The sequence below is a fragment of the Myxine glutinosa genome, chromosome 13 (genome assembly GCF_964187855.1).
Source record: "Myxine glutinosa chromosome 13, kmMyxGlut1.1, whole genome shotgun sequence".
Taxonomy (NCBI): Eukaryota; Metazoa; Chordata; class Myxini; order Myxiniformes; family Myxinidae; genus Myxine; species Myxine glutinosa.
In genome coordinates, this window is record NC_136273.1 from 47,285,456 (window position 1) to 47,304,743 (window position 19,288).

At 46.2% G+C, this 19,288-nt stretch overlaps 1 protein-coding gene across 6 annotated transcripts in view; it reads right to left on the reverse strand.

The window, feature by feature from the left end:
* RGL1 (ral guanine nucleotide dissociation stimulator like 1) overlaps nucleotides 1–19,288 on the reverse strand; it is a 117,180-nt gene that overhangs the window by 38,982 nt on the left and 58,910 nt on the right. For all 6 annotated transcript variants that reach the window (XM_068134372.2, XM_068134366.2, XM_068134374.2 and 3 more), the window contains one exon: nucleotides 12,022–12,143. In XM_068134372.2, the coding sequence (XP_067990473.2) occupies nucleotides 12,022–12,143 (122 nt within the window). The remainder of the gene's footprint in view (nucleotides 1–12,021; nucleotides 12,144–19,288) is intronic.

The window sequence follows — 19,288 nt, forward strand, 5'->3', positions numbered from 1 at the left end:
ACATTGTGGGGGAATCTCTGGTCACTTTAACCAACTCAAAGGAGGAAGGTCCCACGTCATCGTCGTTTGTAGCACATGGCTGTAAGTTAGCATCAGTTCTCTCAGGGGTGTGCAGTGCAAATGATACAGTTCCCCCATTTTTTTTTTTGTATACAGAATCGAGGCTCGTGAAAGAGCTAACATTTATCACACAAAGTATATAATAAGGGGAGCGGTAGACAAGATGGGGAGTGAAGGGGAAGCACACAAACACAACATTTGAGAGCAGGGACATCGGGAGATCTGCGGGAGACCTTATAGGTCAGAGGAGGAATTTGTAATTTGTTCAGGGAGCGGGCGATAGCTCGCCAACCCTCCGTGAAGGACACCGTGGGATCTTTGACATTCACCACCTAATGCCTGCAGATGGGACGCTGATTTAATATCCATCTGAGGGACGGCACACACATTGATGAATAAACGTGCCTGTGAGACACCAGCATGACAGTTTATAGCTTGGTCAGGATTCAAACCCTGGCCAGACAGCTCATAGCTCCACAGGATATTGTGCCAGTCCAATTGTCCATGTAGCAAATTATATGTTACTTTTACCTTTCCAGGTTGGCATAAAAGACAAAATAGCTGTTTTAAAGTTTGCATAGGAATCATCTTAAGTGAAAAACCTTAACCTTTCTTCATCTTAATCTCTAAGTTGCAGTTTATTTGCTCAAAATAATTTAAAGTTGGCCAAATCCTTCTGCACAATTTATCATTGTAAGAGAATCCCTTACAATTCCAGTGCCAAACTAAGGTGGAGCCTTGCCACTTGCCGAGTGGAGCAAGTGGCAAGTTGTCAAAAACTTTGTATTGAGTAAACACGTCATGAGTTGTCAAAAAGGCGAAAACGGATGAGATTTTGATGGTAAGTCTTCTAAAATCACAGAGGATTACCATGTATGAATAATGGGTTCGAATCTGAGTCCTGACGATAAACTGTCAGACTAATGCTGGACAGACAGGGAAGGGCATCAACAATGGCATGGCAAGTCTTCTAAGTTTACAGAGGATTACCATGTATGAATAATGGGTTCGAATCTGAGTCCTGACGATAAACTGTCAGATTGGTGCTGGGCAGACAGGGAAGGGCATCAAAAATGGCATGGCATGCAACACTGGTGTAACAAGAAACAAGTTCCTTGTCAGAACCATGCGCAATCAAAAATGGAGGAAACATGTCCACCAGCCCCAACCCCTTCAGCATCCACCGGTGAAAAACGGAAAAGCCATTAATAACCAGAAATGGTTTTTCCTCGGCTTTTTAAAACAATGATATGAAAATAATTTAAAACCAGACGGATTTTATGCAGAACCTGAATTGCGTTTGAAGTGATTATAAATCATTACAATTGCCAAGAATGCAAAAGAAATTTGTAAACAAAAGTGAAAGTGACAGATGTATCTACTTGGACCTTTAAAACCTCTGAACATAACCACCATGCATTAGCAATCACGTTAAAAAAGTGTAAAAAAAAAAAAATATATATATATGAATGACATCGTATATATATATATATATATATATAAAACCAAATATATAAAAATATATATATAATTATATATATTATATATATATATACTGTATATATTTTTATTTTTATATATATATATATATATATATATATATATATATATATATATATATATATATATATATATATATATATATATATATATATATATATATATATATATATATATATATATATATATATATACATATACATACACACACACACACTAATGCGATCACGCGTGGTAATCCCACGGGCATGGACGTGTGTGACACTTGGACATATTGAGTTAGATTCTGCACCTGCACATTCCGTTTTACAAAATGGTTACTGGCAATTTATCAGATCCACAAATGATGCAATCTACACAATTTATTTACTTCTGATAACATGTGAATGCATGTGTGTACACATGGGAAATGAAGTTTGAAATGTATAATTACACCTCATGTACAATGTGACTTCAAGAGCTCATATCCTCTCCCTCCCCACCCCCATCCCTCCCACAGACTAACACATCCACCAAAGCAATACAACTTCCAAACAAACACATCTGCCAAAACAATACATCTGCCAAATAAACACATCCGCCGAACCAACACATCCACCGAACCAACACATCCGCCGAACCAACCCATCCGCCGAACCAACACATCCGCCGAACCAACACATCCGCCGAACCAACACATCCGCCAAACCAACACATCCGCCAAACCAACACATCCATCAAATCAACACATCCTTCAAATCAACACATCCGGCAAACCAACACATCAGCCAAACAAACACATCCGCCAAAGTAATACATCCGCCAAAGTAATACATCTGCCAAAGTAATACATCCGCCAAACCAATACATCCCCCAAACCAACACATCCATCAAACCAACACATCAGCCAAACCAATACATCCGCCAAACAAACACATCCACCAAACAAACACATGCGCCAAACTAACACATCCACCAAACCAACACATCCGCCGCACCAATACATCAGCCAAAGTAATACATGCGCCAAATCAACACATCCACCAAACCAACACATCCGCCAAACCAACACATCCGCCAAACCAACACATCCGCCAAACCAACACATCCGCCAAAGCAATACATCCACCAAACAAACACATCCGCCAAACAAACACATCAGCCAAACTAACACATGCGCCAAACTAACACATCCACCAAACCAACACATCAGCCAAACCAACACATCCACCATTCCAATGCATCCGCCAAACTAACACATCCGCCAAACTAACACATCCACCAAACTAACACATCCGCCAAACTAACACATCTGCCAAACTAACACATCCGCGAAAGCAATACATCCGTCAAACTAAAACATCCACCAAACCAACACATCTGCCAAATCAACACATCCGCCAAATCAACACATCCGCCAAATCAACACATCCGCCAAATCAACACATCCACCAAACTAACACAGGCGCCAAACTAACACATCCACCAAACCAACACATCCGCCAAACCAATACATGAGCCATAGCAACACATGCGCCAAATCAACACATCCCCCAAACCAACACATCCGCCAAACCAACACATCCGCCAAACCAACACATCCGCCAAACCAACACATCCGCCAAACCAACACATCCGCCAAACAAACATATCCGTCAAACCAACACATCCATCAAATCAACACATCCATCAAATCAACACATCCATCAAATCAACACAACCGCCAAACCAAAACATCAGCCAAATCAACACATCCGTCAAACCAACACATCAGCCAAACCAACACATCCGCCAAACCAACACATCCGCCAAACCAACATATCCGCCAAACCAACACATCCGCCAAACTAACACATCCGCCAAACCAATACATCAGTGTTACGTGGTCCTCCCGGTAACTACCTGGTCTGGGTGATCCCCCGGACCGTGGGAGGGACCCCGCCAGAAAGATATATGGTTTATTCGCTTTCGTAACGCAATCAATATGAATTCCGGTCAAGAAGAAACCCCACACCAAGGATCCGGAATAATCAATAATATATTCTTTGAGCAATCAACAACCATCAACAATGCACAGTCAATATTACAAAGGTATACTCATCTACACAAACTCTAAGATGGCCATCTTATATATTCCTCACGTGAGCCCCACTCCTGACTCCCTCCGTGGTCAATGTCTCCCACAATGTCTCTCGTCTCCGCACACGGGCGGTTGAACGAACCCCGGGCGGACGTGCTCCAACGGGCCGTCTCGTACCGGGGACAGCTGTTGCAGCGCACCTCCTTGCCAAGCAACGGGGCAAAACCAAACGCGGTTTGCAACGCGAGCGAGGCTCCACGTGCGACCCGTACGCGTCCTTGTAGACGGGGCAAAAACCAAACGCGGTTTGCAACGCGAGCGAGGCTCAACGTGCGACCCGTACGCGTCCTTGTAGACGGGGCCAAACCAAGAGCGGTTTGCAACGCGCGCGCGCGGCCCCACGTGCGACCGCTTGGTTCCGTGCACGAACTCACGGGGACTTGACGTGTCAAAAGGTAATTACGCGTCCAGGTAACTCCTCTCGCCAAACGGGTTTCGGAACGCCTCTTTGTTCCGCGCAGCGCAAGGTCGATTCCACCTTCTCGTCGTCGCGGGGCGAGGAAGAAGAATCCCCGTCCTTTTTCTCCTCGTGTCTTTTCTTCTTCCGTTTCCGGCCACTTCCGTTTCCGGCCACTGGTTCCGAAGGGCTCCTGACCCTCCCATCACAACAACCCTTAATATAATACACACGGATAAGCAACCTGAATGGTACTTCACATACATTCCCATAAATATGTAACAATCAGCCAAACTAACACATCCGCCAAAGCAATACATCAGCCAACCTAACACATCCGCCAAACCAATACATCAGCCAAACTAACACATCCGCCAAACCAATACATCCGCCAAAGAAACACATCCGCCAAACCAATACATCCGCCAAACAAACACATCCACCAAACCAATACATCCGCCAAACAAACACATCCGCCAAAGCAATACATCCGCCAAACAAACACATCAGCCAAAGTAACACATCCGCCAAACTAACACATCCACCAAACCAACACATCCGCCAAACTAACACATCCACCAAACCAACACATCCGTGAAACTAACACATCGTCCAAAGCAATCCAACATGGATCCATCCAACATGGATCCAACCAACAGGTCAGCCAAAGTAACCATCAATGTGGGGTTCATGGTGCCGAGAACCACGTGAATGTGGGGTTCATGGTGCCGAGAACCAGTCAATGTGGGGTTCATGGTGCCAAGAACCTCGTTAATGTGGGGTTCATGGTGCCGAGAACCACGTCAATGTGGGGTTCATGGTGCCGAGAACCAGTCAATATGGGGTTCATCCCCATCCATCCACAACTTTTTGAGATATCCTGCAATATATCGTTTTTGGCCCTATCTCCCAATGGTGAAGAATCACTTTAAAATCATAGTAGCCGGATCCGGATCTTCACCAAAATCTAATAATTTCGTCTTTGTCGCATACGCTACATCTCTGCCAAATTTCATCTGAATCCGTCCATAACATTTTTTTGAGATATTTTGTTCACAAAAAGAGTGAAACAGATAGGGGTGAAAACAACCTCCGTCCACCGATGGTGGCGGAGGTAAAAATGTTCTCATCTCTCAAATGAATGCACACTGAAAGGAAATGGCATGGTTCACATCTGTAAACTGCCATTTACGAGGGTAGTTGGTGGCACATGTCATGACCACAGTTGTGCTCTCCAGTTTCAAAAAACATGAATGCGTGGAATTACCTGCTGCATGGCACCCCCTCCCTCCCCTATTAATATCCAATCTTTTTATCGAGGTTAATGTCGTGAGCAAAAGGACACTCGGCCATGGCTGAAAGCATTCATCTTTATTGCAGTTTATATCTGTAGAGAAAACGATTACATTTATACATTTGGTGAAAAATGGTAATACTTCGATTAAGGCCTAATACGCCATGTATGCTCATCTTGGTTGGGGAATTCTTACCTGTTTTAAGGTGTGTTGAGGGAAAGGGGACTTTAGCACTGCAGCTAGCCAGGCTTGGAAGAGGGAGTGGGGTTTGTCTGATTTAGAGAGAGAGCTATAGGTAAATGCATCGTCTATTTTTCCCCTCTGTGGAAACACACTGCTGAATCGTGCAGTATAGGGTGACATGGAACACACCCTCTCACACCTACCTACAGAGGGAGATAAACTCCTCCTCTGCTGTCCACAACAGAAACACTCATGGACCCTCAGGGCAGGAATTCCTAAGGCCTGATTGCTGGATCCACTCGGGGCGGAAACTTGTGGGGACCCTAAGGGTGGGGATTCCAGAGGGCCTTGGACTGTGATTGGTAGAATCACTGGGGTCTCATTGGTGCAACTCCTGGCGGCACAGACCATTGTTCTCTGTGATTGGTGAGCTTCGGAAGGCTGAGACTTGTGACACAATGGGGTTGGGTGTAAAACCCTGGCCCCCAACAGTAAACATGCTGAGTCTCTATCTCAATTAGTCCTCAGTCCTCTGTCTAATTGAGTCTGTTGCTCGCTCTCTTGGACCAGCTCACAATCCCAAGCTTGGATCCACTAGCGCCCTGACCACCACTCCACTTCTAGCCACTGGTTCACTCTGACTCTGGCCCACACTCTGACTCTGACTCTTCCCTTGGTGATGACGCAGCATTGTGCATGTTCTGAAGAGCACAAAGCTGGAGCTTGTCAGCTTCATGCTCTTCAGTTTGTGCCTTTATTCTATCTTGCCTAGTTTGTGTGCGTGTGTGTGTATATATATGTGTGTGTTTGTGTGTCTGTGTGTCTGTGTGTCTGTGTGTGTGTGTGTGTGTGTGTGTGTGTGTGTGTGTGTGTGTGTGTAGCAGAAGGGGAAAATAAGGCGGTTGTCGTGTGTGTCTGTGTGTCTGTGTGTGTGTGTGTGTGTGTGTGTGTGTGTGTGTGTGTGTGTATGTGTGTATGTGTGTATGTGTGTATGTGTGTATGTGGAGCGGAAGGGGAAAATAAGGCGGTTGTCTTGTGTTTTTGTGTTCGGTATTCGTGTTTACCATATCTTGCACAGGTAATTTATTTATATTTTAAGCATCGACTTGTCTTGTATTACCACCATTTTGTCACGCCAACAATCAGATTCAATGGGGGTTCGAGGAGGGTTAAATTAATTGAAATCCTGTTATTTTGACTGTTATGGTAAAAATAAATTCACCATACCACAGGCTGCTCAGCATCAGCTTGGGGGAAAATTCTCAACGTGTGTTGGTAACTGCTCAGGTGTGATTGCATTCTGTTGGGAAGAACTTAACTGATCTTCCTTTTCTCCAAAAGTAAAACCATTGGAAACTGATAGTTTTGAATGATTATTTCCTTTCTTCCTCTGCGTTCTCGAAGCAAAAAATGGGGTTAAGCAATTGTCTGTGTACGTACGTACATACAGTACATACATACGCATGTCATACGTGTGTGTCTGGATTTTATAACTTCATTTTCTCAGCAACCGTTGGTCCAATTGAGACGAAATTTTCAACCATAGCATGTGTCTACTCATGGACAATTTTTTAGTGATAATTATGACATCATAGGTCACGCGATACTGGCACCATGTTGTTTAAATTCCTTTATTCATTTTATCGGCAACTGTCGGTGTGATTGACACATTTTCATGATAGTATGTGTCTACTCATGCAAAAATTTTAGTGATAATTTTGACGTCATAGGTCACATGGGACGAGCGCCATCTTGGAAAAACCGAAAAACTTTGCACCTCCATATCTCTAAAACAGCTCCATGGAAAAATTGAAATATGGCTCACTGCAAAGAACTCCAGATGAGGATTAAGTGTTGTAATGATAATGTCATTGGTGCCTTCATTATGATGTCATAAGCAGACAAGTGCAACACTTAGTTCGATCAGTTTGAAATTTATTGAGCATGATCTACGCAAAAATGCTATTGGAGAATAAAATTTATGATGTAATCGGTCACGTGGTCACAAGACGTCATGCTCGTTGACTGTTTTGTTTGTAGTGGGTATGCGATTCTGCCTGCAAAGTTTGTCCTCGATCTGTTCAGTCGTTTTTGAGAAAACTTGTCTTGTGCTTGTCAAAGTGGACATCTCTCTGGCCATTCTCATAGAGCCTCCTCAGCGTCGACGAGTCTGGCATTTCACTCAGGCCGACTGGGACGGTCTTCAAGCAGCCATCAATCGTCTGGATTGGTCTCCTATCTCCACTGCCTCTGACATCAATTCTTCCTGGGAATTCTTCCAAAGCAAACTGCTCTCTCTCATGCACAGATTTATCCCATCTCGTCTTCAGTTGTCTTACCCTTCCTCCCGTCCATGGTACACTGAATCTTGTGGTGAGGCAGTTGCCCTGAAACAACTTGCCGTTGCCTCTTGGAAGGCTAAACCAACTGAAGGCAATCTCAGTTCCTTCCACCAAGCTCAGAACAAGTGTGTGTCTACCCTCAGAGTGCCAGGAAGCACTATCTCTCCTCACTCAAGAATGAACTCTCAAACCTGTCTCCTTCCTACAAATCCTGGTGGCGTCTGGTCAAATCCGTTTCTGGTGTTTGTTCCCCCTCCATCCCCTCCCTTACCTCAAATGGCCACACAGTTGACATCGCACGTGACAAAGCCGAATGCCTCAACTCTGTGTTTGCCTCAAAATCTTTAGTCCCAAACCCATCTCTCTCTGTTCCCACCTTTCCCAGTCGAACCCAACTGCTCCTGGACTCTGTGTCCTCTCTCCTGACAAGGTGGAGGAGTTTTTGTCTAACCTCGACTCTGATTCTGCAACTGGACCAGACGGCATCAGCCCACGGGTCCTAAAATCCTGCTCTGCCGCTCTATCTCACCCTCTCTGTTCTTTTCACCCTATCTTTTGCTCAAGGTCATCTGCCAGCATCCTGGAAATCAGCAAACATTACCGCTTTACACAAAAAAGGTGCAAAAACAGATCCTTGCAACGACAGACCAATCAGCCTGCTCCCAATTATCAGTAAAGTCATGGAATCCATCATTGCTTCGGATATGAAATCTTTCCTCTTCTCCAATGGCTTGATCTCTGATCATCAATTTGGTTTCAGACCAGGTCACTCTACTCTGGACATACTGCTTTTGCTGTCTCAACAATGGATGGAGGTCCTCAATGCCAAACAGGAAATCAGAGCTGTCTCCCTTGACATATCACGTGCCTTCGATACGGTCTCGCACCCAGCTCTGCTCACCAAACTCTCCTCCTATGGTATCCATGGAAATCTCCATGCATGGGTTGCGGACTTCCTCTCTGGTCGTAGTCAACATGTGGCCCTGAATGGATTTCTCTCATCTCCCCTTCCTGTTCAGGCTGGAGTTCCCCAAGGCAGTGTGCTGGGCCCTGTGCTTTTTCTGGTCTTTATCAATGATCTCTCCGACTCTCTGGAAAATCCTCTCTATCTCTTTGCTGATGACTCCACTCTCTGCCGCTCCATTCCTCTTCCCTCAGATCGGCAGTCTGCAGCCTCCTCACTCTCTGAAGACCTGGACAAAATCACAGACTCGTCAAATAAGTGGAACATGTCTTTCAATCCTGACAAATCTCACACTCTTACTATGTCTCTCCGAAAATATCGACTGGACAACCCTCCCATATACTTTCTCAACAATCCTCTCCAAGAAGTTCTGTCGCTCAAGCTTTTGAGTCTCACTATCTGCCATGATCTTTCTTGGGAAAACCACATTTCCAAGCTGGCCTCCAAAGCCAGTCGCCGACTGGGCATCCTCCGTCGTGTGAAGTCCTTCCTGGGCACACCTGAGCTCCTCACCACATACAAGTCTTTCATCCGCAGCTCAATGGAATACTGTTCTCCCCTATGGGCTGGTGCTCCTGCCTCACACCTAGCTCGTCTTCACGCTGTTGAAACCAAAGCTTTCAGAATCATTGAAATCTCCCGCAATGAAGCTATCTCTGAGGGTCTTTCACTCACTCACCACAGGCAGGTAGGAGGTCTTTCTGTCTTCTACAGACTCCTCTCCGGCCTTGCTCCCCCAGCTCTCTCTGTGCTCTGTCCCCCAAATATTCCTACAGGTCGCACAAGATCTGCCAGCAACCCTCTGATGGTTATACTGCCAAAATCTCGGCTCTCTGCTCACCTTCACTCTTTCATTCCTCTTTTCTCCCGCCTCTGGAACAAACTCCCACACTCCCTTCAATCCCACTCCTCCCTCCAGGTCTTTAAAACAGCTGTTCACCACCATCTCTTATCTTCCCCCATCCAAAACCTTGATCTTTTCTACCCCCACCAATTCACCCCAGATCCACCTTGTTTGAAATTCCAACTTCTTTCCTGGAAGTCCTGGCAGTGTCCATATGTTTTATACCTCTCCCACCCCCCCCCCCCCCCCTTCCCATGCCTCCACCCCAAAGCCCTCTCCCTCCCACAGATCTCTCGATGTCTCCATGTCTCTCGGTTCCTGCTCTCAAATGTTGTGCTTGTGTCCTTCCCCCTCTCTCCCCATCTTGTCTACCGCTCCCGATGTTATTTGTTTTATGTGTCGGTTTGTCTTTCTGTGTGATTAATGTTCGCTCTTTCACGAGCCTCGATCTTGTATACAAAAAAAAACAAAAAAAACAACAACAAACAAACTGGATTTTAGTCATTTTTCAGGCTTTGCACTCAAAATAATATGGCGGCCGAACCACGTGACCTACGACGTCATTATAATTTTATTTCTGCATCAATTTATACCGAGAAGATGCTCAATAAATTTCATCCTGATCGGATAAAGTTTTTACTTGTCAAATTATGACGTCATAACGGCGGCACCGATGACGTCATCATTCACATATGTTATTCCGCATGGAGAGTTCTTTGCAATGAGGCTTGTCTCAATTATTTCTGTGCAGCCGTTTTTGAGATATAGAGGTGCAAAGTTTTTTTTGTTTTTTCTAAGATGGCGCCGTACCATGTGACCTGTGACGTCATAATATTCATTAAAATATTCTACAGGAGGAGGCCCTCCTATGGTGAAAATTTGATGTCAATTGGACCAATGGTTGCTGAGAAAATGAATTTTTAAAATGCTGACACGGCAAACAATTTACTTTACTGAAATGAAGACATGCACGTACGTACATACGTACCCGAATGCTTAACCCTGACTTTTGCTTCGCGAGTGCAGGGCAAAAATTAATTGCCACTTTGACATTATGGGTCGCAAAAAAAATCTCACTTTAATCCATTTTAAATTCAGGCTGCAACACAACAAGATATGAAGACGTCTAGGGGTGTGAATACTTTCTGAAAGCACTGTTCATGTATGTGTTTTTATATATATATATATATATATATATATATATATATATATATATATATATATATATATATATATATATATATCTATATATATATATATATATATATATATATATATATATATATATATATATATATATATGTGTGTGTGTGTGTGTGTGTCTATTAAACATAAGAGTGATATCATTGTAATAAACTACCTTCATGTTGCAGAAATACCAAGTTGATATGATGAAATTATTTGCTAAAGTATGCAATCATTATAAAGGGTGATGGGTTCAATCCCTCCCCCACCCAGGGCTTGAAGCTGACGATGCACTACCCTCTCATGTCAACTCCCCATCACTAACCACAATGTGTTCTACTCCCATTAACCCTACATAACCCAAGCCTCCAATGTGGAGGTTACTGCATTTCCACTCATTCCTCTCCTCTTTTCCAGTTTTTATTCCCTTGCTTTTGTCAAGCTCTAGCCCCACTGTCCCAGTCAGTCAGTTCATTTCCTTTTTATATTCCGTCACCTGGCTCTTCCATGAGCCCCAATCTTGTAAAAAGATAAATAATGTTATTAAATAAAATATTGTAAGCACAAAATACAAACCCCCGAAAATAGGAATGCTTTTTTGCTTGTCGATCGCTATCAACTGAGGGTAAGAAAGTTGGCCAAAGTCTGCACTCTTGCACCACTATATCCATAAATGGTACAATGGCTGTTTTCATTTCATTTCAAGCATGTTGAAAAGCCAATTTGGTCGATTCCAACATATCAAATATTCATCAATATAGTGGAATTTTCTTCCACTAAAAATTCCATAATTCTTCCTTTTAAGGCATTACAAATTTAGAGGCGAATGCACAAAGGGTTTGCAACATTTAACCCCAAAGGTATCCACTAAAATTACCAATTACTGATCATGCTGATGACACATCATTCTTCACACACACAAACACTGGTACACTGGCCGCAGGCATTGCGAGACCAGCGCCTCATACAGCACAATAATTCAGCTTCCAGCAACAATCGGATGAATGGTCAATGATATGACGATTACACGGATGACCATTCTTACAAGCATAAGGATGCCACCAACACCAACCCGTCCTCCCACCCATAACCCCCCCCCCCCTCCCTCCAAGAAATGCATTCCAGCCTTTACCTCTCTTCCTCGGTCAAACGTGGCAGTTTGTGAAACCACGCCAAGAATGGCCGATGAGGCCTGATGGTGTAACTGTTGCAGGCAGACTGCAGCAGCTTTATCTGAGCCATCACCTCAAACTCCTGCCAGAAAACCGGACAACATGGACAGTGCGATTTTACACGATGAAGAATCATCATCAGTTTTCAAATCAAAATTCTCATTCTTTTCCCTCTGATGCTCCACGTTACTTAGATTTCAAAGCTTGATATATATCAACAGTTAATCAGGTCTCGGCCATGTCCAGCTTAAGTAAGGAAGGGAAGGGGAGAGGGGCCTTTACCATTAATGGTAACTAGGACGTGCCCGTACGTGGGTGCCCGTTCCTTGCCAAAAAAAAAAAAAAAAATGTCTTCGCCCATGCATGCATGGGCGTGCCCATGGGCCCATGGGCGTGCCCGTAAGTGCGTGATGTGACCGTACAATGAATGTATCGTCCCGACGCCGCAGCTCGGATGGCGCTGCAGTTAATCGGGCCTGTATCGGCAGAGTTATTATAAACGTATACTACAATCGATCGTACCTTACAACAATCAACACAGATTGCAACGTCAAATAAATGAATACGCTCTCAAATGTGCCGTCCGAGGCAGCGTCTGCTCGCCACGTTCAGCATCAGTACGTCGTCACTATGACTATCCGTAAGTCCGGAAGTGACGTCCTCATTTGACTGTCCGGAAGGTCGCATATCGCAGTTACGATGAATCGCAAATTAGTTTTAATTAGTTTTAAAACATAGTTTAACGCCAACATAGCACCAAAATAGTTTGCCAACGTGAAATAAATGAATACGCTCTCAAATGTGCCGTCCGAGGCAGAGTCTGTTCGGCACGTTCGGCACACGTGATAGCTCGCTGCTCTCTGATTGGTTGAATCGTTTTTTGGACATAGCTCGGTAACTACTTCTCCGATTAATATGAAACCTTGAAAAGGCACATCCTCGGGTCCCCAGCAATATACCTGGCAAGTTTCAAGTATATCGGACCGGTAGTTGTCGAGAAACAGCGGTCACAGACAAACACACAGACAAACACACAGACAAATACACACACACACACACAGAGATTACTGGAATTATAGATAGATGATTAATAGCAAGAGCTTGATTTACTCTTACAATAGAATAGCATTTATTTCCTACAACTGGGTCAACAAATGTTATGTTTCAAAATATTGCAATTGAATTGTTACCCCCGCCCACCAAAGGTGGGCGGAGGTTATGTTTTCAGCCCTGTCTGTTTGTCTTTCTATTTGTGTGCAAGATATCTCAAAAAGTTGTGGATGGATTTGGATGAAATTTGGTGGGCAGGTTGGTAGAAAGGACTAATTAATTAGATTTTGGTGAAGATCCACATCCAGATACTATATTGTTTCTAGTGATTCTTCACCGTTGAGTAAGGCCACAGGTAAACGATTTGCAGTATGTTGTCCTGAGCCTGGTGTTGGCTTAGCGGTCAGGGTGCCGGCTTGGTATCCCAGGATCCTGGGTTTGAATCCCGGTCGATCGCTAAATTAACACCAGGGGGTTTGACTCGGCCTGTCATCCTTCCGAGGTCGGCAAATTGAGTACCAGCTTGCAGGGATGAATGATCCCGGTGTGTACCCCAGTTTAGAATAGGTACACCGTATCCCTGCGCATCGAAGAGGCGACCAAGGGTTGGCGTCAGGAAGGGCATCCGGCCATAAAACATTGCCTCAAACAGGGAACCATGATTGTCATGGGGCCCGCAAGGCTAACCCCCGCTCTAGCGGGGAAAATGGCCTTAAAACGATCATTCATTTTTCATATAGTATGTTGTCCTAATGAGCCTATAATAATGTCAAAATCTGGATTGGCAGCTTTCATTTATTTGTGACCATAAAGGCATAAATCACAGTCTGCAAAGACCTGAGGGCCACACAGACGCCATCCTAGTTTTGAGGTGATGCGTCGGCATAATTTCCAGAGCTGATGACGTTGGTGTTATGTCATAGGGATACAGTGTGCTCCTTTCATTATATATGTGTATATATATATATATATATATATATATATATATATATATATATATATATATATATATATATTGTTACGGGTCGCGGACAAGATGTTATTTTTGACCGAGCGGTGGTGTATTACCGCGACCTAACAGTTCCCCCGATTCTTCCCCAACTCACCCGATTCACCCCAAACTTTGGCCGTATCGCACCGCAGCTGCCCAATCTGGAAAACTCTAAAACGACCGAATGCAAAGAGGAAAAGGAATAAGACGAGAAGACGTACAGAAGAGTAATTGGATTTATTATACACACAAGCAAAAAGAAAGCAGTCACGTTTATTTACAGACGAGATTAGATACACAGTGCAACGCTAGCTTACCTACAGTCTTAATTAACCCAGGGACAGAACAAACAAAAGACAGACTCACGCGGGGAATGATGACAGGAATTGGCTGGAAGGAGAGGATGGCTAGGAGTTGTATTGTGCAGCACGATCGGCGCATTTAGCAGCCGCCGTTCCTTCGCGGCCCTGCTCAAAACCGCCGTCCAGGCCCCAAGCGGCTGTTGAGTGTGGTTGCTGCTGTGGCCGCCGCTGCTGCTGCTGCTGTGGACGTCGCGTGCTATTCCAGGATTACAGCAGGCTTTGTGCTTTCTGGGATGTCCTCTCCTTGGATGTTCTCTATGTTCTCTTGGTCCAATCACTCCTCACCACCGACAACTCAACGCAACTAACGCAACCACTGACCACCACAACGCAACCACTGACGACCAAAACCACACAACTCAGCTCTGCTTCTTGGACCCTCTCTCTTCTCAACGGCTTGGGCTCCCTTTTCTCTCCCGGTAAAAGCTCATCTCTGCCAAAGCTCGTCTCAGCTTCTCTTTTGGGAGCGTCGCGCTGCGGATTTTAGCTGCGGTCACGCCTGCTCATTCCCTCCTCTCAGCGCCTCTCTCTAAAAGCGCAGCCTCTTCTCATCTCAATGCTCAGTACTCATCTCTTTCTTCTTCAAAGCTCGACTCCTTGGGGAGCGTCGCGCTGCGGGTTATATCGGCCCCGCCCCTCAACCTTTGCGAACCTCCCCGATAGCTCTTCCTCCACCCTCCCTAGCCAAACCCCTGGCTCATGGTTGGTCGAGTGGGGCTGGCTCACTCCTCCCCTCTATGACGAGGTGGAGACACGCCTTTCTTCTCCGACCCTGCCTCGTGGTCAATGGCGGTTATTGGAGGGGAGGTAATTGCCAATCGACAAAAAGGGGGAATGGAGGTTTTGGGAATGGGAATGAAGGGAATCTATCTCTTTCACTGGTGCAATGGAGTATTTCAATTAATGGGAGACACAGCCTTACCCTAAAAAACAGGATAAGATATAACTATCGAACAGGGGTATTCTATTATTGGCTGACGTGTATGCTTGTGGACTAATTATGGGACGCCCTTTTGACCTTTACACAGCTCCGGAGGCAGGAGGCGCAGACTCAAGCAATATTCATCACCAATTTACCACAATACAACACAATCAAAAAAATACAGTCCTCATATCCGCAACACTGCACCCTCCTCCTCTTAGGCACGTCCCGGGCCTACAACTTTTATTTAGTGTGACACGTAGGTGTAGTTCCCTCTACTTTTAACCTGACCCTGAGTGCGACAGTTTTAAAACATAAATAAATGTGTCCCGCTGCTCCATTGCACCCTGCCTAACAGACTTACGCCCACAGTTAACCGAATTGCGGAATGGTCTTCAAACTATACACTGACGGTGGGGAGCATTATTTACAATGACTCTGCTTTTATTTACAAGACTAACCCAGGACCTGTGATTGTTCTTTCTGGGGGGGGAGACAGTCTGCTCTGCATCAATGCACCATGAAAGCACCCAAAAACGCACCAATACACACCCAAGCACCAATCGGTGCAGTCACCATTGTTCAAGAATGTTCAACAATAAAAAATAAATCAACAACCCCTAACCCTGCAGGTGATCTCTTGCTCTTCGGCTCCCTCTGCTGGTTATTATTATTTGTTCTTCCAGATGTTGTCTTTCTTTCATTTTCTTACTGGCGGCCTATTTGCAATAAAGTGTGCCCAACGTGTCCATTTTATTTTCTTTATTTATGGCCCACAGGGCCGACTACGTGTGGTTCACCTGTGGGGCATCGGTGCCCTGTGGCCAAGGTCCGCCAGCAAGATTTCGGGCCCTCATGGCCGGTTCCAGCAGAGGGGCCATGCCCCAACCCATGGGGTCCATAAGTGGTGCTCGGCCACAGACATGTGGTCCATAATGTGGTGCATCGATGCAGACAGCTGGTTCTGAGAGTTCCGGGCGCACAATGGCCGACTCACGCACGCTCCCCTCGGCGCCCCATGGCGCACAGGTCATGTGGGAGACAAAAGGGGGACAAGAGAAATGAGCGAGGGGTAAGGTCACAAGGGTACACGTCAATAAGGCAATGCAAGGCGAAATGCGCACGGAGAGCGAAATGAGAAAGCTCGTCCCTACCGTACGTCACCCCCCTGTCACCTACACTACCCTTGCCCTTACCCCATATGTACAAAAATCTACACATTACCAATCCGTCGCTACCGTCACGTCTTCCCCTTATTTCCCTTATACCAAATTCGTCTTCACTCCCCCACTATCCAAAATTTGCCATCACCCAATTCGTCATCAATCCTCATAAGGAGGGAGAGATGGAATTACGCACAATGTCACACCCACGTCATGATGCGTCTCACAATCCAAACATTTGCATCATAAAAAAAAAATCAAAACATGGCATGGTGTAGAGTACCTGTCACCTCAGGTGAGTGGATGCAGATGGTGCGAGGAGATCCTTCATCCTAACTATCCTCTAAATGATTTTAACACACTTTACACTACCCGGGGTCTTTCCCTGCCAATCCATTGGCCAACTTACACTATGGGTTATAAAAACCAATTCCCATTGACCAAACTGTGGTGCTTCTCAATTTGGGGTTTCACTCCCCCGATTCATTTCCTGGTGCCCTCGCACAATTTCTGGGCTGCGACGTGTAGCTCTCCCAGCAGGTCTACCCACCTGCACACCTCCACCACTGCAGTTGCCACCCGAGCTTACCTAGCTCCTCACCCTAACCTATCTAGCTGGGGAAGGCCCCTCCTGGCTCTGTCACCCCACTCGGTGCCCTCTGGCACTGGGCTACCCGGGTCCGTCCTCCGGATCCTCGGGCCCCATCCACAACAACTACTACCGGCTCCCAGAGCCCACCTGCGGCCTCACCTAGCCGACATCCTTACAGTGGTGGAGTGCCCAAACCAACTACACACACTAACAGGCTACACGCCCAGCCATTTCCACAACACTAATGCACCCATCCAATCATCATTCTTCCACCCGCACCACAGATGCCAATATCCAACCACAATTTACCTGTACCCTCTACCTAACACTTACACTACCCGCCCCGGGTATTCGTGATGGGGGTCCATCCTTCCCCCATTCACACCTTCGCACCATCCACTCCACTCCATCGTTTCCACCATACTCACTCCACGACCATCCATTCCAATACCCCATATATTCCACACTCCATGTATTCCACACACCTGTTGGTGCACACCTGTGCACTCACACCTGGTGCCACCTGCACCCTCCTTCCTTCCTGGACCAGTTGGTCAACACAACACACCTCACCATTACCATCACTCAAACACTGCTCCATACACCTGTTCAGTTGCACACCTGTGCAATCACACCTGTTCAATCCTCACACACACGGCATCATCTCATCTAACTACTCCCCTCTGAAACTTGCGCTTCCCAGTCGCCCCTTTAAACTATTGCGCTCCCACGTCATTATCATCCACTCTACTCTACCTGCGTCCCCACTACAGGTGTCATTGTCACTAACTAATCTTAACGTTACCTAATGTCATCTTCGCTAGATCCCTACACACAATATCCTAACCCACCCGGGCTAGTTTTCACTGCCATAAACCCCATAAACTAGTGCTCCTTTGCCTCCCCCTTCTGTGGGGGGATGGTGGACTGCCCATCCCACCACATCGGGGAGGTCCCACTATCAATTTGGCACACCAAATTTCAGCCAATCAACTGCCAATCACCGTACCAATCATCAAATTTTGCTTTTTTTTCTAATTTCGGGGCCAAAACACTATCCTCATCACCCGTCTACTTATTAGATCCTCTCGGTGCGCCAATTCCCTTCTAAAGCTCGGCTTCGTACAGCCGAGCAATGAATGCGGGTTGTTTTGTGCCAGCGGCTGGATACGTCCCGCATTCGGGGCAGGGACGGGGGCTTACCCGGGCCGAGATCCCACGCACCACCTCGGCGTGGAGCCATCCAATGTCCCGATCTCGACCTGCCGGCACGTCTCAACAAAAAGTGGTCGCCATGACGACCCTTCCTATCGAGCTGCCCGCTCCGCCTAGTGGAGCACGGACGCGGCCGTTCCAAGCGAGGCCCAGCGTGGATCGCGTACGGCGGTCCTTTCGAACCCGCCGTGGCTCGGATCCCCGCTGGTTCTCGCGGCACGCGAAGCCCGGCACGCACCGAGGGCCCGATTCGGCTAAAAGTCGTTCTAACCGCTAACCCGGTTACCGTCGATGCCTCACCTGCATGCTTACACGCATACGCTACCCCTTTCTTGCTACTACCTCCAGCTGTTCCCATGCTCCTCGTACCTTTCCTTACACACCTCGGTACACTCATTCTGCTCACCGACTTGGTCACACACCTGACCACCGAACACCTTGGCACACATTCGTCGCTCGCACACCTCACCAACACACCTCTTCGCGCCCCTTCCTCGGTCACCTCCTCTGTGACCATCACAGGTGTGCTTTCACTCGCACACCCAACCACGTACACGTGCCTCACGACCAACTCAAGTGTGCATTCCCACACACGCTCTACCATTCCAGGTGTGCATCCTTCCATTCCAGGTGTACATCCTCGCTCACCTGTCACAACCAACTCACGCTCCGTGTCACTCTCACTACTTTCACCTCCATTCTTGACAGCGCACTCACCCTTACTCTCGACAGCGCACTCTTTCCTCATGCACCTGTCCGTTACACACCTTTCTCGCGCACACTCTTGCGCACACTCTCCCGTAACACCCTCTGTAACACTCACCACAGGCGTGCATTCCCCCTTACTCTTGACAGCGCACTCTTTCCCCATGCACCTGTCCGTTACACACCTTTCTCGCGCACACTCTTGCGCACACTCTCCCGTTACACCC